The sequence below is a fragment of the Maylandia zebra genome, linkage group LG7 (genome assembly GCF_041146795.1).
Source record: "Maylandia zebra isolate NMK-2024a linkage group LG7, Mzebra_GT3a, whole genome shotgun sequence".
Taxonomy (NCBI): domain Eukaryota; kingdom Metazoa; phylum Chordata; class Actinopteri; order Cichliformes; family Cichlidae; genus Maylandia; species Maylandia zebra.
This window is the reverse complement of record NC_135173.1, coordinates 60,370,251-60,389,660: the sequence shown is the minus strand read 5'-3', so window position 1 is coordinate 60,389,660 and position 19,410 is coordinate 60,370,251. Positions and strand designations below refer to the sequence as shown.

At 38.6% G+C, this 19,410-nt stretch overlaps 1 protein-coding gene across 1 annotated transcript in view; it reads right to left on the bottom strand.

Annotated features, from left to right (window-relative positions):
- cpne2 (copine II) overlaps positions 1–19,410 on the bottom strand; it is a 53,676-nt gene that overhangs the window by 23,876 nt on the left and 10,390 nt on the right. Inside the window, exons 3-10 of the mRNA XM_004564594.5 lie at positions 14,778–14,957; positions 14,516–14,590; positions 13,763–13,834; positions 12,329–12,412; positions 12,065–12,154; positions 11,666–11,764; positions 9,754–9,840; positions 7,535–7,594 (exon numbers count right to left, since the gene is read on the bottom strand). Of these exons, the coding sequence (XP_004564651.1) occupies positions 7,535–7,594; positions 9,754–9,840; positions 11,666–11,764; positions 12,065–12,154; positions 12,329–12,412; positions 13,763–13,834; positions 14,516–14,590; positions 14,778–14,957 (747 nt within the window). The remainder of the gene's footprint in view (positions 1–7,534; positions 7,595–9,753; positions 9,841–11,665; positions 11,765–12,064; positions 12,155–12,328; positions 12,413–13,762; positions 13,835–14,515; positions 14,591–14,777; positions 14,958–19,410) is intronic.

Genomic DNA, 19,410 nt, shown 5'->3' with positions numbered 1-19,410 from the left:
ACCAGGAGTCATCTTGTGCTGACAAGATGGCAACAAGAAGCGCAGCTAGAAGTGGCAGAGTTGAAAATGTTAAGATTTTCTCTGAGAGTGACCAGGATGGACAGGATTAGGAATGAGTATATCAGAGGGACAGCTCGGGTTGAGCGATTTGGAGTCAAAGCAGGAGAGGCAAGGCTGAAATGCTTTGGACACGTGCCGAGGAGGGATAGTGGATGTACTGGACAAAGGATGATGAAGCCGAAGCTGCCAGGCAGGAGGAAAAGATAAAGACCAAAGAAGATTCATGGATGTGTGAAGGAGCACATGCAGATGGCTTGAGTAACACAAAAGGATGCAAGGCACCGTGGCAACCTCTAAATGTGTGTGTGTGTGTGTGGTGGTGGGGGGGGAGAAACGACGACACCCCTGCAGCACAGCACAAAGACCCAAAAGCTATGTCAGTCTTTTATAAACAGTATTTTCGAGTTATCTTTCCTATCAAGCTGCCGACTTTACTGACATTTTAGTGTCCACATTGCTGCTAGTCACACACACTGTTTGTGTTTCTTATATGTCATGATTTGTTCACCAGTTCTGTTCTATTTTGTTTTTATCGACACACTAATTATTCCACCTCGGCAGAGACTAAAAACTTTGAAATAAAATTACATGCTATCCACGCTGATGCTTTTTTAGATAAACAAAATAAAAGCATGGATAAAAAAAGAGGAGAGGAAAAAAAATGACTAGCTCTAAAGACATAATCGCCCTTTTACATGTGAAATGTGATGCAACTGCAGGAAATCACTTTCACCGACTTTGGACTAGCCCAAAAAAGGTATAGTAGAACAGATTGTAGCATCCGACTTTCTCTTTGATTCGGTGTCATTCTGCAGCAGCACAGCAGCTGTTATTAACATGACATTCTGTTCATTTTTTCAGCCGAGGTAGTCACGATAAGAAAATGATGAAAATATATTTGTGAGAATAACTATGTTGTAAATTCTGTAAATTCTGAAAGGCAGAATGTGTAACTGAATGGAGGTTGACTCCTTCCATCGTCTACGTCTCTCTATCATTTTTTTTTTAAATTTTGAAATGTTTGATCAAAAGGGGTTATGAGTCACCTGTCAAAATAAAATGAGTTTAAATGAATTCACGAGACAATTTCAGCTTAAGAGATGTGAACCAGTTAAAAATAATCAAAAATAGATCCACTGCAAAAAGATAACCGTGATAAGAGGATTTAAATTTGGGAGCCTACTTACTTGAGTCGAGTAATCATCGTTATTATTGCTGGCAATCTGAATATCAGCAGGGAAAGGAAAGTGGCGATCGATCATCTTTATTTTAATCATCACAGTAGATTTGATTGCTACACTTGCATTTAACAACATAAAGCTGACAAAATCTTGAAAAGAGAAGCTGCGTAAGATGCTGTTGGCATTAGGATTTGTGAAAAGTTTGAATCCAAAAGAAAAATGAGTAAACTGTATTTTTTAAATTACGTTTACTAAGAGTAATTCCACTAATGCTGCTTTAGTTAGTTTAGTGGGGCGACTAAACTAACTAAGTGGTTGGGAAGCGTATCTGTAACCGGAAGGTCACTGGTTCGATCCCTGGGCTCTCTGTCCTGGTCGTTGTGTCCTTGGGCAAGACACTTTACCCTACTGGTGTTGGCCAGAGGGGCCGATGGCACGATATGGCAGCCTCGCTTCTGTCAGTCTGCCCCAGGGCAGCTGTGGCTACAACCGTAGCTTGCCTCCACCAGTGTATGAATGTGAGAGTGAATGAATAGTGGCATTGTAAAGCGCTTTGGGTGCCTTGAAAAGCGCTATATAAATCCAATCCATTATTATTAGTTCCGATGAACATTAATGTCTCAATCGTGTTTTTCCCTTCTAAGAAAAAAAAGACAAGTGATTGACCAGAACAAACAATCAGATCTCCATAAAAGGTAAAGAAACAACAAGCAAAACCTACTACCATCCTTGAAAGCTCTTCACTTCCTTACAGATGCAAAACAGGCCGGCGTGGCATTAGATCCCTAATGCTGCTAGTGGCTGCAATGCATTTGCACTCTGAATCGCTATGATTAAGATGAAGAGTGCAAATGTTTAAGACCACCTGCTTGATCATGTTCAAAGCGAGTATCAGAATGGGGGAAAAAGGCGACTGAACGTGGTGTGCTTGTTGGTGCTAGACAGGCTGGTCTGAGTATTTCAGAAACTGCTGATCTACTGAGATCTTCCCACACAAGCATCTCTAGGGTTTACAGAGAATGGTCTGAAAAAGAGAAAACAGCCAGCGAGCGGCAGTTCTCTGGCCAGATTAGCTCTGAGAAGAACGGCCAGACTGCTGGTAACAGGAACTCAAATAAGCCAAGCCATGTCGATGCACAACGTGCCAACCCTTGAAGCAGATGAGCTACAGCAGTAGAGGACCACACTGGGTGCCACCACTCTCAACTAAAAACAGCAAACTGAGGCTACGATTTGCACTAGCTCAGTCACGATTTCTGCTGTTTGGTGTAAACAACATGAAAGCATTGATCCATTGTATCATTGGTTCGGGCTGCTGGTGTAATAGTGTGGGTGATGTTTTTTTGGCACACTTTTTTTAAAACGATGGTGAATCCACTATACCCAGATGGCCTCCACAGTCACCAGATCTCAATCCAATAGGTGGAACGGGACATGATGCATGACGGATGTGCAGTGGACAAATCTGCTGCAACTATGCAATGGTGTCATATGGACCAAACTCCCTGAGGAATGTTTCCATCACCTTGTTGAATCTATGCCACAAATCATCATAAATAAAGGCAGTTCTGAAAGCAAAGGGGAGTTCAACCTACTACTGGCAATAGATACCTAATAAAATGGTCTTTAAGGTAGAAAAGAACACATTGAAATGAACTGGAATTTTCCTTAACACGGAAGCTAAGCAATGACTCTCCTCATGAACACTAATGGATTTGACCATTACAGCGGTTACTAATATGAGTTTCAGCTTATACTGCAGGAAGTGGTTTCTTTCACTGTGGTATAATATACACACAATATACACAAGCTACAGATACTCTCTAAGAGTCTGCTTTTGATCCTTGAAAATCCATTAGGTTAATTGTTCTCTATATGGCCCCTGAATGATATCAAACATATGATATTAATAATATCTTAATTTAGTAAAAATGTTTCATAAACAGCCTATCAGCAGTAGCAGGCTGTCTCTTTGTGTTGGAGTGTGTAACCGAAATGCGGCTCTCTCCTCAACCTCCTGCAGCCCAGAGGAGAGACTTCCCCTTCGCGGAGATTAGGATTATAGCCATACTAAGTCTGATTGAACACCGGAGAACAGCTCTTTCTGCATGTGTGTGTGACTGTGAGGATGGGCTTTTTTGTACACGACCGCTTCCCCGCGTACGTGAGAACACAGAAAGAGAGCGAGGTCCTAAAATCCGAGCATATAAATGCCAGTGTGTACGTGAGGAGAACTCTTTGGTAATTGAGAATCTGCGCGAGATTATACATGTCTGAATCAGTCAGCGTGCATAAAAAGGTGAGGTGTAATGTTTGTGTACGTGTGCATGTACACCTACGCCACGGTTGTTCAGAGCGCAGTAGGAAAACGTCTGTATGAACACAGATAGTGAGTTTTGAACTTGTGCTTTGTGTGTGTGTGTCATGACTTACCCATGGAATCTGCATTTAAAATCAATTTTAGTGTTTAGTGTGAAGTATGGAGTGTGGAGGATATACGTTTGTGCTCACGTGTGTGAAGTAAATGCGCCTGTAAGCAGGAGAAGGTAAAATATCTCTGCGTATGTGTGTGTGTAACTCAGTGAAAGAGCTGCAGGTTTATGACAAACGCCAAAAGATTAGGAGGGAGCAGGGAGGATTTAAGTTACCAACCACTATTGCAGGAAAATGTTCCCATTGCACTGAAATTCAACACATTCCAGAAGAGCAGAGCCTTGAGTGAGGAACTGATTAAAAAGTATTTAAGCAATTCTGTGAGTCAGAACCTGTTTGCAAATTCCAGTAATTATTATATTTCAACACATTGTGTTGGATGTTTGCATTTTCAGTAACGCTGAAACATTGCCATGGCTGAGAGCTGTCCAACCTTTTGTTGGGGCACTTGACTGCTGGCTGATTACCTGGGGATGAGTGTTTCACCTTCACGGTAGCCATTGAAAAGAGAGAAGGCTGGACATAGAGCGTCCTAATGGCCCTAAACCTCAAGGCCTATCACAGCTGGACGACTCAGAAATCCAACTTCTAGTTTTAACAGGTTGTCAATTGCCGAGTAGAGTATATACAAGAGGAATTATGTGCTACTGAGGCCCATTTAGCATTCAATAAATACTAGAATTATCAAAAATTCAGCAATGAAATAGGATCTGCATTGCATCCTTTGGAGGCTACAGCATGATTATATAATGCCTCTGTTTTAACGGCTTCATCGGCTGTAATTTTTGTTCAGTGATTACAAACAAAGTGGGTAAAATCAGCTTCTCTTTCTACAGTAAGTAGCTACTTATGTAACCACTTGTTCCATTATACTCTAGTTAGCTGGACAAACTAAAATCTAGCAAGTCTAAAAACATCTTAGTTACTGAGAAAAATTCAAAACAAAATTCTTTAAAATCTGTGTTTTGCTCTCATCACAGCACCACATACTGTTGAGCATGTAGCAGCATGTAATGGACACTGTTTGAAAAGTTGGACATTTTAGACCAAAAATAATGACAAATTAAATGAAACTGAGAAACATATGTTCACTTAAATTGTACATCATATTGTAAATATGTAGTCAAGTGTCTAACTATTTGTTTTTCTTTTAAAGCCTCATTTCCACCAATAAGCTCAGCAGGTTGACACTGGAGGTTATCATTGTTATTAGCAGCTTTAGCAGCTAACTGCTTCAGACAAAATGTAGTCCTCAACAGCTCAGTGCACAACAACAGCTTTCTTGAGACCAGAAAAATAGTCAACACTGCCTTCTATCACAGAAGGAAGCTACTCTGAAACTCCGAAACTACTCTGCAGTGTCAACATGTTGCAAATAATGAAAACAGATTCCTGGGTGGATAATGATGACATTTCCATATCTATTTAACATTTAAGTAGTAATTTACAGGTATTCACGCATCACATTGTTCCGATGATTTATTACTGTGTGTGTATGTAGCTTGTGAAAGTGCATTATTGTGAGGGGCTATGCAGATATTTTGTGCTGTGAGCTTTGGGTGCTCTAATTGTATGAACTTTCGTACGATCCCTTGCACCATGCACACACATGCCTTCTTGCTAAATAGATACTAGGTATAGTAGATAAAACAGGATACTTCTATGTATGTGTCCACTTGGGAAACATTAGAGCCTTGAGGCAAAACTGCTTCTTGTCCTCCTAAATACACAGAGTTTATGTCAAAAAGGTAATCAGCATATATATAAACTCGTTGACTGAGCACAAACTCCTACGCATTTCAATTTCGACTGATAAATTCAGCATACTGCCCATTCCCACAACACTAATTTTCTCACAACATGTGTTCACATGTGGGTTTTCCCTGAAAGATGTTAGGATTTCATTAATTTGGTTATGAATAGCACTAACCTCCAGTGACTGCAAATGAAAATTAGCCTATATGGCTAAATCTAGCAAATTTACATGATGGACCTAAGTGCACGTGTTAATATTTAAACCTTTTCCTTCTTAAATAGAATAAACATAATGGAAATCAACTGTTATGCCAGATGCTTTGCATTAAAAATGTAATATCGCCTTTCCTGTCTTGGCTGGTTTAATATGTAGAGCTACATCGATTTAATTAAATACTTCTTTTCCTGACTTCACATTGTATGAGTTATTGTTGTGAGTACAGGTTATATCTCTCCAGCACTAGTGGTTATGTATTTTCTCTCTGCCGTTTTTTTGAATACCAACATTTGCAATCATGTAACAGCGACTTTTTCAAAAACTCATCCACCCCATGATTCAGTAGGTTGTAGAGCCACTTTCAGTAATAACTTGGAGAAACTGTTTTCTGATTTTCTGTATCAGTCTCTCAGATCATTGTGGAGGAATTGTAGCCCCCTCTTATTTACAGTGTTGCTTCAGTTCATTAAGGTTTGCAGGCGTTGATTTTAACGCACAGCTATCTTAAGGTCCGACCACAGCACTTCATGCTGAAGCCTGGGTCAATGAAACACCATGATTTTTTTCTTTATCAGACATTCTGCTGTAGTGTTGCTGGGATCATCGTCCTGTGGCATCAACTAATCTGAGTCAAATTTTAGATATCGGCCTCACATTTGACTCTGCAATACTTTGTTGTTCAAAGGAGTTCACGGTTTACTTAGTGGCTAAACATCTCCACTTTGGTCTTGTCTGTCCATTGTTGTCAGATACAACTTTGCAAACTTAACCCATGCTGACATGTGGGTGGGGGTTTTTGGGATTATTGTGTTTTCTTTCTTCCAGGCAACCCTTCCTAAACAAGTCATTCTTATTCAGTGTCTTTTCTAATTGTACCATCATAAACTTTAACATTTACTGAGATTTTTTTGCAGATTTTCTGAGCATCGCACAACACGAGATTAAAGTGAATTTGGCTGGCATTGTGTTAACATACACATGAATGCTCCAGGCTAGCAAAATGACAAAACATATACTTTTACAGAGGTGCTCAGACTGTAAGGGTGTACTTTTTTTTTTTTACATTACTCTGTATGAGTACTCAAAGTATTTTTTTCCAGCATTAGAGAATAAAACCAAAGTGCATGGAGGATATTTAAACTATCCATTATATTTTATATAATCAGAAACGATCAACTCTCCTGCAGTACATCTGTAGAGAAAACATGAATCTTGACAAATATAGCTGTACAATGTGGAGCACAGATGTCCAATCTGAGAACACACTTTACAAGAAATACCACAAAATGTAAGGAACTATGTTATCTTCATTCTGCTACATCTGGAGCCTGGTTCTAGCTCACAAAGCTGGAAAATTGTTGGAGAGATAGAGAAGGAGGGGGAAAGGGTTGTTGTGTACATGCAGTGAAGTGCATGTGTGTATATGTGTGTACTCTCTCATTGCATGAGTGCTATAGGAAATATATTAATAAAACAACTCAATGTGTGGCAGCGATTGCGCCTGGCTACTATAAAAGAGGACTCTTTCTCTCTCATTCACTGAGTTGCACAAAAAGGTGTGACATCATCGGGGACACACAAGAGTTTCTACTAACAAGAGACTAAAATAGACCATGACGCCTCTCTGTCTCTCCCCCTCCCTCTGGTAAAATATCTTCTTGTTGTTTATCTTTCTCCCTTTCTTTCCTCATTTGTCTCATTCATTTTCCATTTCAACCATTTCAACATTTCACGATACCCAATTTCTCCTCTTTACAACAATCAGTACCACCTTTCTGTTTTTAACCCTTTTTCTTTTGGTTTATAAAAGACAGGGTTAGAGTTGGATCGATATCCCATTATAACATTACTGCAGAGATATAAACATGCAAGCTAATATTGTACTTACTGTAAACATGAGCTGGCATCCTCCCAGTATGTAATCCAGAAAAGTGTAGTCCCTTGTAATCTAGAGACACGGGAAAAAAGCAAGAAATCAGGAAAATAAGTGTGCAAGTGAGAACTGATCTGCTGAAGATCAGATCTATAGATGAAATTATATTTTCTATCATTCACCATTAAGTTTGCTGCAAACATAAACACAGACATTATTCTTTTTAAATTTTTTAAGCAAACCTGACATATGTTTTTCGTGACATAATGTGCAACCAGAAGAGCACCACTTATCTTGTTTGAGCACTCCAATTACAATGAATATTTAGCATGGATTTTACCGTCATTAGTCTAATCCCTGCTGCCAGCCAACAAATATAATTACTATATTAGCCATTTTCTTCATGCGCTGTGCCCTATGTGTGTCTCTGTACAAAGGCTTGTTCATGATTGTGTGTAAGAAAAAAAAAAGATGGAAAGAAGGAAAGGAATCAATTATGAAAGCTTGTCATTGCACGCACACAGCTTTAATGTTATTCCAACAGGCATCTAAAGACTCCATGGTTCAGCTTAATGTGTCCTCTGTGGGGCTCTGAGCCATCGTACTAATTAGCTATTCAAGTGGAGTTATGAACGCCCAGTTAGAAGTGCGTCAGTTGATCAAAACTGAAATTCACTGAGTCGAGTGTTAAGATGGATCATTAAGACGTGATGAGAGGCCGGATAATTTATTTGATTTGCTACTGTAGGTGAGTTATTTTTGTTGCTCCTGCTTAGACTGCTAATGGATCAAACTTCTTGAGCTAATATTTAACCCTTGTGTGGTGTTCGTATTTTTGTTACTCAGCCAGTGTTCATGGGTCTGGTGGACCCGCTAGAGTTTTGGCTTTCCAAATTAACACTATCAAACAATTTTATGTTAAATTACTCAACAGATGTTTACTTCATCCCAATTACAAGACATATGAACAGCAAACATGGTTAATTTTTTCCCTTTACCTTTGTTAGATCACATTTATGAATTAATGTGCTTCTCGTTTTTCTTTTATATAAAATGTTATAAATAAATCAGTTATAATCAAGTGGAGTGAGTGGAAAGACACAACACATTTACACGTGAAAAAATAATTAATTGTTTAATTTTTCTTTTGAAAAAAACTGAACACGGGTCTCACAGACCCGAACACCATACAAGGGTTAAAACAAAAGTTTGATATACCAGTGGTATTATCAAACTTTACTCAATTGTGCTGCTGAATTCATTGTGAAATATCTGTGTTGCTCTGTGTGGACGGGTTTAGTTCATTACTGCAGGAATTACTGCAGAACTTTCCGGTGAAGCCTCATGGTTCACTTATAAATCCTGGCGCAAAGATATGCAAGGTGGTTCGCACAAAATATCAGAAAGTTAAAGTATACAAGCGGCTGGTAAAGATGTAGCAGCTAAATGGAGAGCATTTCCTTCCGAAGCTGGAGCAACTAAAACACAAATAAGTGGAACTGTAGAAAAACATCACTGCTCTGTTTCTTCTGCCCCCTTCCTAAAAACTTTTCAGGGGACTTTAACTGTTTGTTAACACAAATTTCAATCATCAACACGGTAGCGATCTAGTGCATGTGGCCATGCAGAAGTTCAAAGTGAGCATCGATGTGCAGCTGACAAAGATTCAGCAGCTGTGTGAAGCCATCATGTCACCATGGACCAGCATCTCTGAGCAATGTTCCCAGCAGCTTGTATGCTATGAAGAATTAAGGCAGTTATAAAGGCAACAAGGGGCTCCGAACCACGACTAGCAAAATTTACTTAATAACAGTAACAATCACAGTGTTTTATTTTATTAAAGTTTTTTTTATCTACTATAAACTTAGCACCTGTATAAGAGCTATAAGCTTTCAGTTAAAACCAACATTAAACCATATGGAAACATCAGAACATGACAACTAATAATGATGAATGCTTGAGCATGTAAAACCAAAACATTGCTTTCATTCTTTTAAAATATCACTCAATTTCCTGACTGAGTACAGATTCCCCAGTTTACAACAAAGCTGTATATGCCAGGTAATCTAAAAATATTGATCTGATTTTAGATTTGGAAACACGTTTGATATGTGAAGCCACAAGTTGAATGTGTCGGTGACAGCAGTAAGAAAAAGAATACATCTACTGCAATTCTACTAAATTTATATGCAACCGAAGATTAAGATTGCTAAGAAACCTCCATCCGTCCTCACCTTGCAGGACTTGACAATGATAACTCCAGAATTTTTATAATTCTTCTTCTTTTTCTGTTTCTTGGGATTAATGCAGTCAAACTCCACCTGCAGATACAGGAACGGGTAAGAGGAAATTAAAGGAATTAAAATGAATGTGTCACTATCAGTAACAGAGGAGTGGGTTTAGCAGGGACAATACAAGGAGAGGAAAAGCTGAGATGACAGCAGAGTTGAAAAGAGTTGGTGTGAAATGGGAAAATGATCAGAGAAACAGACGATCGAAAGACTGCGACTTGGATTCACAGCTTCCCCATAATGATGAGAGCAGGTTCACCTTGACTGTCAAACTATAGTGATATAGTACCATTAATACAGTGAAAATGAAAACAATACAGTGTTAAAAAACAGAAAGATTTAATTTTATGTGATGCTGTTGAAAGAAAAGTGAAGGACAGGATGGCTGCTAATACTGTAAGTCACACAGACACACTCTTAGGTGGCAATGTCTGATCAAAACAGACATTTTAGTCAGTCAGCGATTCATATGACAGGTAACTCTAAATGCCTTGTCATGTTACTAAGGCTCGGCTAAGGGATATTTTACATCTCAAAAGCACTTCTCTTTTTATCCATTCCATTCTCGCTCTCGCTCTGCTTACACCCCCCCACCTCTCCATCCTGCCTCTTATCTTTATTTCCTTGCTATTTCCCCCACCCAACATCATTACCACACATGATGAGACTCAGTGGGAGAACAAGTCATGAGGCCGCTTTGGCACATGCATGCATGCAGTTTCACTAGCAACACACACGCGCGCGCACACACAGACCTGCTAATGAATGACCTACGTTCTTATCAGTGCATCATACATCTTTGACAGATCAGGAACTCACATGCGAAAAGAATAAATCTCAATAAAATTTGAAACAATACCAATGTATAAATGAATGCTTCTAAACTATAAATCAAGCCACAACAGGCAGAAATACAGACATGTGGTAAGAAATGAATTATAGCACTTCACATTACAAGTTAACCCTTGGGCTCATAAGTTGATATCAGTTGATAAATATCATGAAATTACCAAAGTAAAACCCAATCACAAGTTTGTTACTGTGTCGCATAAGACAAAGTCTAACCTAAGATATACCCATGTGTACTCTTACTACCAAGCAATTGCACAGTTATAAGTCTAGTAATTACATTGTATTTACTTAAATAATGTCTCTTTATTATTATCTAATTACCCTACTACTAAACTCTGTACACACTGGAAACGATTCACTAGTTGCACACTGCTGTACGATGCCTGGTTGCTTGTAGACATTCCAAGTTCTGGTTGCTTAGATGACCCTCTAATGTGTTCACATCCAGGTCATATGTCATATATACAGGTCCTGTCTAGAAATTGCGTCAAGTTTATCTTGGGCCCTGCCCACTTTTGATCACCAGCTTTTATTTCGCCCGTATTGGCTCAAAGTCGCTGAATGTGATTCACTTTCTTTAGTTTCTTGTTGCAATGTTGGCCCAATTGCTTCCAGTGTGTACACAGCTTGACACTGCATTACAAAAGGATTCAAATGCTTAAACTCATAAGCTTTAATTTTATGTATGCTGCAGGTACTGCCTTCCTGGCTTGCACACCTATTTGTTAGCATTTCTGCGGCCCACCCTGCATCCCCCTACTCTCGCCTCTTTCATATGTGTAACAGCGATATCCTAAACCTGGGAGGCACCGCTTATCCTGAATAAGCTCTTTCTCGAGCCGCAACCTCTGACCTAGATCATTTTCTTCTCATGAGGCTGTCACCTTTATTATCAATAAACAGTGTTAAATCATGTTTGAGTTGTGTTATCTGCTAGTGAATAGCATGCTAACATGCCACCTGCTAAAATGGAGCCACAAGCACAATCATGTCAGTGTTTTACCTCCACTGAGTTCTGGGCTTCACTCATCTTTGCAACTGTGGTCTGAAACTCTCCAATGAAGTCATGTCCTCCATCATTATCGTAGTCATAACACAGCACCTGTAATTGTGCAGAATGCATCACATCATGCTAGTCTTTTCTTTCACATGGGCAGCTTATAAATAAAAGTGGAAACTCAAGCGGTTATGTGGTTTCTGGTATCTGTGTCCTACTTTCACTTCTGTACTGACTCTTCACTTCCTTTTTAATTTTTTTCAAGTTTGACATTCTAGCCAAAGGACACGATAAAATTATTTTTTATTTTTTTCACAGTGGATCTCACCTGTTAGATTCAGTGAAGATTACATTAGATACTAAACATGTCTTCTAATAGAGAAAGTAAAAATTCTTACTACTAACCTTGATGCTTCTGTCGACGTCTCCATTGCACAAAGAAATGAGAGGCACGGTAAAAGGTTTCCACACTGGGTCTAAAGTGTTCTTTATGACCTGAAGTCACAGACACAAAAATAGGCAGCGGAGCAGATGTATGATGCAATTACCTGAACTTATGTCTGTAATTAAAGTTGTACCACTTTGTGTGAGGCCAAGTTTAGCTGAAAATGACAGTGAACGATAATAACAGTCAGATGAAGGTAAGTTTAACCTCTGCTAATGACTCACCTCTGTCCTGTGCACAAGCATCCATTTACCATCTTCTCCCTGTTTGTGAAACTCCAGGTAAGGGTCTGACTTCCCAAAGAAGTCCTGCACAAACAAACACACGGTGAATTTGCCCTCATGTCTTTTTTTGTCTGTTTACATCTCTTATCTCTTTCACAAAACTGCAACCACTAACCACTGTATGACAACTGCAAAACTACAGGTGATTTCTAAAAAAAAAAGTTTCTTCGAACACTTAAAAGATCAGATTGATTAATTAATTCACTGGAGTTTTAACTACAGCATACAGCAGGTACACAGCTTGAGCTTGAATCCTACTCACAGTTATGATGTTTCTGAGTTGCAGTATATCAAAGCTGCTTAAACGGCGATATTTAATATGTAACAATTTTATAATATCAACAATTTTTAAAATTGTCCTTCAATCGGAAATAACACCACATGATAGTGTTTAAAAGGTACATATGTGTACTGTAGTACACAGTGCATTGTACCATAGGCCAAAACACCTTGTAATGTTACATAAAGGTAGCACCTATTATGGCAGCTGAGTCATTGTGCGCACTTACTTTTTAATATTTCAGGGTTTAGAAACATGTTGCTGTTACAAACCCACCGGATACTTCAAACCCCTTTCCATACCTGTTTTAACATCCCAGAATCACTAGCATCATACACAATACACACAATACACTTTCAGTTCAATCATGCCCGCAGTACATATGGCCCAAATGTGCGTTTCCTGTAAATGTTGTTTGTCCTGGTTCCTGGTTTCACCCAGTGATTTTAGTCTGATATAAACAGGCTTTGGGAATGTAATTTTTCCTTAATGTGGTTTCAAACAAAGTGTTGTTAGGGACAATTTTATTGAATAAATTTCTTTGAAAAATTATTTTTGTCATAGTCTTTGTTATCAGCGACCTTATGCAGTAAGGTTTAATTGACACTGGGAGATTATACAGTGGTTTTTTTGTTTTTTATTTTACTATAATCTTATGATATTTATACTAAACTAAAACTAAACTGAAATCAAAAGAATTTAAATGTCGAAATTATGACTGAAGCCATTTTATGCTTTAGTCAAAAGGCTACGACTAGAACTAAATCAAAATTATCTGCCAATACTAAATGCTGCAGGAATGACTGTTGGAGGTTGCAGTTGTTTCAGCAAACATCCCAAAATACATATTTAATGTGTCAAAACAACAGTTTTAATTCCAGCTACCCCAGCACCTGATAGCCTGTTGTTTGGCAGACAAAGGTGAAGACTATGAAAGCATTTAAATCTCGTCTGTGTGGGCTGTATTTGTGTGACCTAAAGTGGTATGCATGCTCAAATATATCTGAGTGTGTGTGTATGTGTGTGTTTGGATTTGCACCCTGAGTGTGTGTGTGTGTGTACGTGTGTGAGCATGCGGGGGTCTAACTGCCTACCTTCTTATCCAGTTTACGCCCACTCAGGGTCAAAGTGATGATTCTGTTGTCAGACAACTCCTGCGCTGTTATCTAAAATAAGAGCACCGCACAACATTAGCGGCAGCAGAAGCACTCACAAATATTAACATTTACATCAACAACAGCAACAGGAACCGTTGGCAAACACGGTAACGGCAGCAGCCTCGATGACATCAAGATCAGCGACTGTAGCCATACCGTTCACGTAAACATCACAGACAACAGCAAGTTTAGGTGACACAGCACAGTGTGCATTTTTTACATTTGTCTTGTAACTCATTAAGTGCATTGAGACATTGACACCTTTCAATCAGGTGCATGGCCAGGTCACCAGGTTAGTGACTTCCATATATTCCTTATACAGCACTATTAGATTGCTGACTACCCTTTAAACAGATCCTCAGAGGGTCTGAGGGCTGTTTATGATGGCGGTCATGCTCTGAGTCTCTTACTTCTAATTAGATCTGGGGGCAACATGGCGACCTGTCACACCCCAGTTTAAGGAAAATACTAACGCTAATAAGCTTGGGGTGTCTTTACTTAATTTATTTAAACCAACATAACTGACGATCCAACGGGAACTTACCCTTAAATAATCTGGTCTCTTCTCGGGACCATTCCTATTTTATTTTTGTAAATAAAGTTTTTAAAAAACAAATAAGTTCATAATATTCATAATATTCAGTTCATAGTTCATAATATTTTCTTTTAAGAGACAGTAGACATTCTTACTGTAATGGATCCTTTGCCAGCTTGCTTCCCATTGGCTAAGATCAGGGGTCTGTGAAGTTTCTTATTGGACACAATCTATTGGATCAGGACAACAATTATTTATTTTTGAAATTGAGCAAAAATCCACTTTAAAATACAGTCTGCATCTAATTGTAAGAATAAATTCCATCTAGTTCAGTTTATCCTATCCCTTCTTCTCTAGACTATACCTGTAGTTATAAAGAATATACTTCAAACCAAAGAAGAAGAAATCATTCAGTACCACTCCCAGTGTGCAAACAAATGCTCCCAGGAAGTCGTGCTCGTCGAGCTGTGTGGCACACTTGTCTTCATCGAACATGGCAAAGCGAAGTTTCTGGATTTCTTCAAAGTGGTAGTCCACCTGGAACTTCACCCCAAACACTGGATTCAAGTTGTTCACAGCTGTTTCAGTGCGTCCCAGCTAAAGGTCAAGAAACAAGGAGAGAAAAATGCTGTAAAAATTAAATAATTCCACTATTGTCCCTTTTAACGATTCACAAGCGTGTCATAGTCCTGGTCCTGAATTATCGAGCTCTGTCCAGCGCTTGTTTTTAATTGATCATGACCTAGGTTATTCCTTCCTCAACAGAATGCTCTTGTGTCCTGTTGTCAGGTCTTCATCTCTCTGCTAAGTTGGTTTCTATTTTATTTTGGCAGTCCTCTGTGTTTTATCCTTAGTTTTACTTCCTTTGTTTTGTTATACCTCATTAGCCTCACCTCTTGTACCCAGTTGTTCCCTGTTATCCTGATTAGTCTTAGTGTGTCAGTTTGTAGAAAGAGCTTTGGTTGTCCTTTGTTGTGATATCTGTTATGATTTCCTGTGTGTCCTCTACCAGTTCGAGTCTTGAGTTTGGACCTTTTTTCCTTGTTCCTGTGTTTTGGATTGCTTTCTACCACCATTAACAAAGAGCTTTTTTTAATCCTGCCTGTAGAGTCTGGTTTTGTGTAGACACTACATTACCAAAATAGCTGCTCACCTGCATCTAACAGTCTCAAAGTCACCACAAAATCTAAGCTCCGTCCCTTCCAGCAAAACACAAGTGGCTAGTTTTTCCCTTGGTTTTCTGTCCATGTTCCTTAAACAAGACTTGAATGCCAAAATAATAGGTTAAAGTAACTGTGACTCTTCTGTTGTGGAAAACTGCAAGACTGGGTAGAATCTGCAATCTTGCAACATGTGGCAATTTATACGGAAGGTTTGTAAATTCTTAATGAAAGCTTAAAAGACTAAAAATAAATGACTAGAAACATAATAATGAATTGAATTATTAGTATGAATACATGTAAATACTATCATACATAATCATCAATTTAACTTTTGAGTATTTAGTTGCAAAAGTTTAAATTATTAAAATTAAAATTGGAATTTTACAAAGCTGCAAAAAACAAACAAGTTTTTATATAGTATAAAAATATTACTGTTTGTGTTTACAAAAAGCAAAGCATGTACATGCATACAGTATGCAATTTAATAAAGTGATACTGATATGTATCTGGCAACTGTAACGCACCAAACGACTGTAAAATAGTTTGAGTCGCTACATATGCGTGTCTGTGTTTCTCCAATCTTTTTTACTCTAGAAATTCCAAGAGAATGATGTGTAGTCTTAACATTAGTTTTGACACACACTTCTCTAAAAACATTTAATACTGAATGCATTAAACAAGAATCAGCCTCGGGCAACTCTTCAGCATCCCTGATTGTGACACCAGCATGTCGTAAAGTCTGTGGCGCCCACTCGAAGCCAGGATTCCCCCCGATAACAAGATGCAGCTAAAAAAACAAAACAAACTTGGCCAGTGATGATCAAATCTGTGGGAGTGTGTTAGACAGAGACCCAACAATGTGCCTCCTACCTGCCATCCCCAGAATTACTATAGATTCCTATAAATATTATACCTTTGTCTGACGTTGGGTTGATAAAGAACAGCAGATTTATCTGAACTTTTAAAGTAGCCTGCTGCGGTGGTTTGTAGTAAATGTATCCTTAAACCAAAACAAAGTCCTAAAAAGCTGCAGCCGTCTGACAGCACTTTATCCAATTTAAGGGCCCTTTCCCCTAAAGCCATTGTTTTTGATGTTTCTCAATGCGCTGTGTTCTCATGGCCCCAGAGAGCAGTCCAGACAGCAGACAGATAAGAGGGTGTGGGTGCCTGAAAAGAGTGCTGTGAGAGTCATGTTCTTTGCTCTGACTCTTCTAAACCAGGTAGTTGACTGGCTCATCCCACTACTCTCCAGCCTGACTCACCCACGACACGTACAATCATTAAACGAGGTCACATATACTCAGCCTGTCACCACTGAATATAAAAGGCCTTAAAAAAGTTCAGCTCATTCCTATAACGGAGACGGGAGGGATGAAATGCAAACCACTGGATGTCTAGAATTTCAATCTGGAGAATTTAAATTAAACTAACTGAACTTTGATACACACCAAAAAAGTGAAATTCTTTTTGAAAGGAAAACTCTTATTGATGATCTCCAAACCTATGGGACCTTTGGTGTCAAACACAAAGCCCAGGGGCCAAAATCAGCCTCCAATAACTCCAATCTGTCTCACTGAACGGATTTTGAAAATGTGAAGGAGGGCGTAAATTTTAGACTTGTACAGTAGACGTATTTTCATAGGCTAATCTGTTCAATAATTGTATGCTGTTGTAATGCTGCTCCTTTGACATAAAGAGTCAGATACCATCACATATTTGATTTGGCAGTTTTAAACCAGATACCCCTCCTGATACAACCCAAAAGGGGATTTGTGTCTCTAGCTGGAACTCAAACAGTGACCTTTAGTTTGCCAAGCAAATATGTCAACCATCAAACTATGGAGCCATCACTATTGCCCTATAGTGTCTAAGACCAGCCAAACATCGAACAGTTTTTTTCTTGAGCCCATTTCCCAACATCTAACACTTTTATTCATAGTAACATTTACTGAAGGCACATCTAGACAGTTTATTAACCTCAAACGAATCTCCAATTCTGCAGAATCCTGGTATATTTTCTATTCACCAGTCTTTACTCAAAAACCCCTGCAGCAGACAGCAGTACCGCCATCTATTACTTAGCTGTTCTTATGCAATTACACCTTCTTCTTTCATCTTTATTTCCTGCAACAGTTGTAGAGAAATGAATTCCTTGATCCTGACGGGTCCCAGTGGTTGCATACGATCTTCCAATGTTCATATATATTGTATATACTCCTTTCACTATTCTTGTTTGCTATTTATTCCTGATGTCTTTACTATTTACATTTTATTTATATTTATATTTTATTTTAATTCTGTCCAGTACATGTACAATAACAATAAAGGGCTATTCTATTCTATTCTATTCTATTCTATTCTATTCTATTCTATAAAATGTACCTTTCTCGTGCCTCTGTGAATGCTTTTATCTAAGATACATTTCTCTCTGACTGTAGGTAATGATATTAGTACAGAACTGAGATACTCCAGCAGGAAAAAGGTTTTAACTTCACCCTGCTACCGGTGCTTGCAGCACTTATCCATCTGTCTGACTCATGGGAAGGGAGCAGTGGAGAATGGCTGCACTTCGTAGCTTAAAAACTCAAATTATTGGGACATCACAGCACGCCAGCAGGCTAAAATCTCATAGCAGTGCCTCTGTGGATTTGATCCTGGTTCACTGAGCTTTAGAAATGAATCAGATCCCTCTGGCGCTTCATGCCTCCTTTCGTTTCTTATCTGTTTATGTTTACTACTAGATAAAAAAGAAAAACAACAATACAGGTCACTGAGATTACTTCAGATAGAGGCACTGCCCGCTGCAGGAAAAATTAAGCTGTAGAACTGCAGCTGGAGGAAACAGGTACAGGAAGAAAAGTACAGGTACTGATAGGGTTATGATAGATAAATAAATAGACTTTTAACAAAACAAATGCAATGGATGTGCATCCCGCAGCTTAATTTATAGTGAGTTAAAGGAATTTAGAAGCAATCTGTTATAAGTGTTCGTGCCTTAGATTTGAGCGGACACTTTTATTTTTTTCATTCAGCAGACAGGGAGAACCTCCCCCAACAACCCGCACCCCATAACATAACAAGGACACTTCAGCCCAACAGCTCAATACCAAGATGTTGAATCAATGAAACAAACCAAAGCGGCTCTAAAGACATCGGTGATGATGTTGCTAATAAATAATCACTAGGACCAGCCTACAGCACCAAAACAATCTCTGCTAAACACTGACAACTGGCAGGTGCAAAAATGTACCAGTGAAAGTGTGCTTTGGCTTTACAGTTTAAATTTAATGTGTTATAACCATAAAAAATGCAACACAGTGGCTGTCAGCAAAAGTTACTTATTTAGTCATCAGCTACAACAATTTTAATATAATTTGTGTCTTCTTTGTGTCCCGAATCATGTCCAAAGTTCACTTTCCTTTAAGCTTCAGTCTATTTACCACCATTTACTGAGGCTTCTAAATATCCCGTGTTTATTGTGCACTCACTAACTTTGTTGTATGTTATGGGTTACTGAGCTGAAAGTCTGAGTTTTCAGTGTCTCTTTGAACATGGATTGATCACCATGGTAACTTGTGCTTACTGCATAACCCGATCTGGAGCAGATTATGTTCAGCTTCAGTTTAAAATAGTCTGGCGCACAACATTTTCAGTCATTCAGTCTATTTACAGATGATACGAAGGAGCCTTTACCGCCACTGAAATAATATTCTAGCAATGAGTGTTTTCATGTTATGCAAAAGAGAAAAAAAAAGAAAAAAATCTAATTTTCTGCTCTTACTTTTGATATGTGTAATTACATATCAAATATTCTGGGGAGTCCTTAATCATTTACGAGTGGAAAATTCAAAACAATACTCTGGTGTGGAAAGTTTTAAACCTAATAT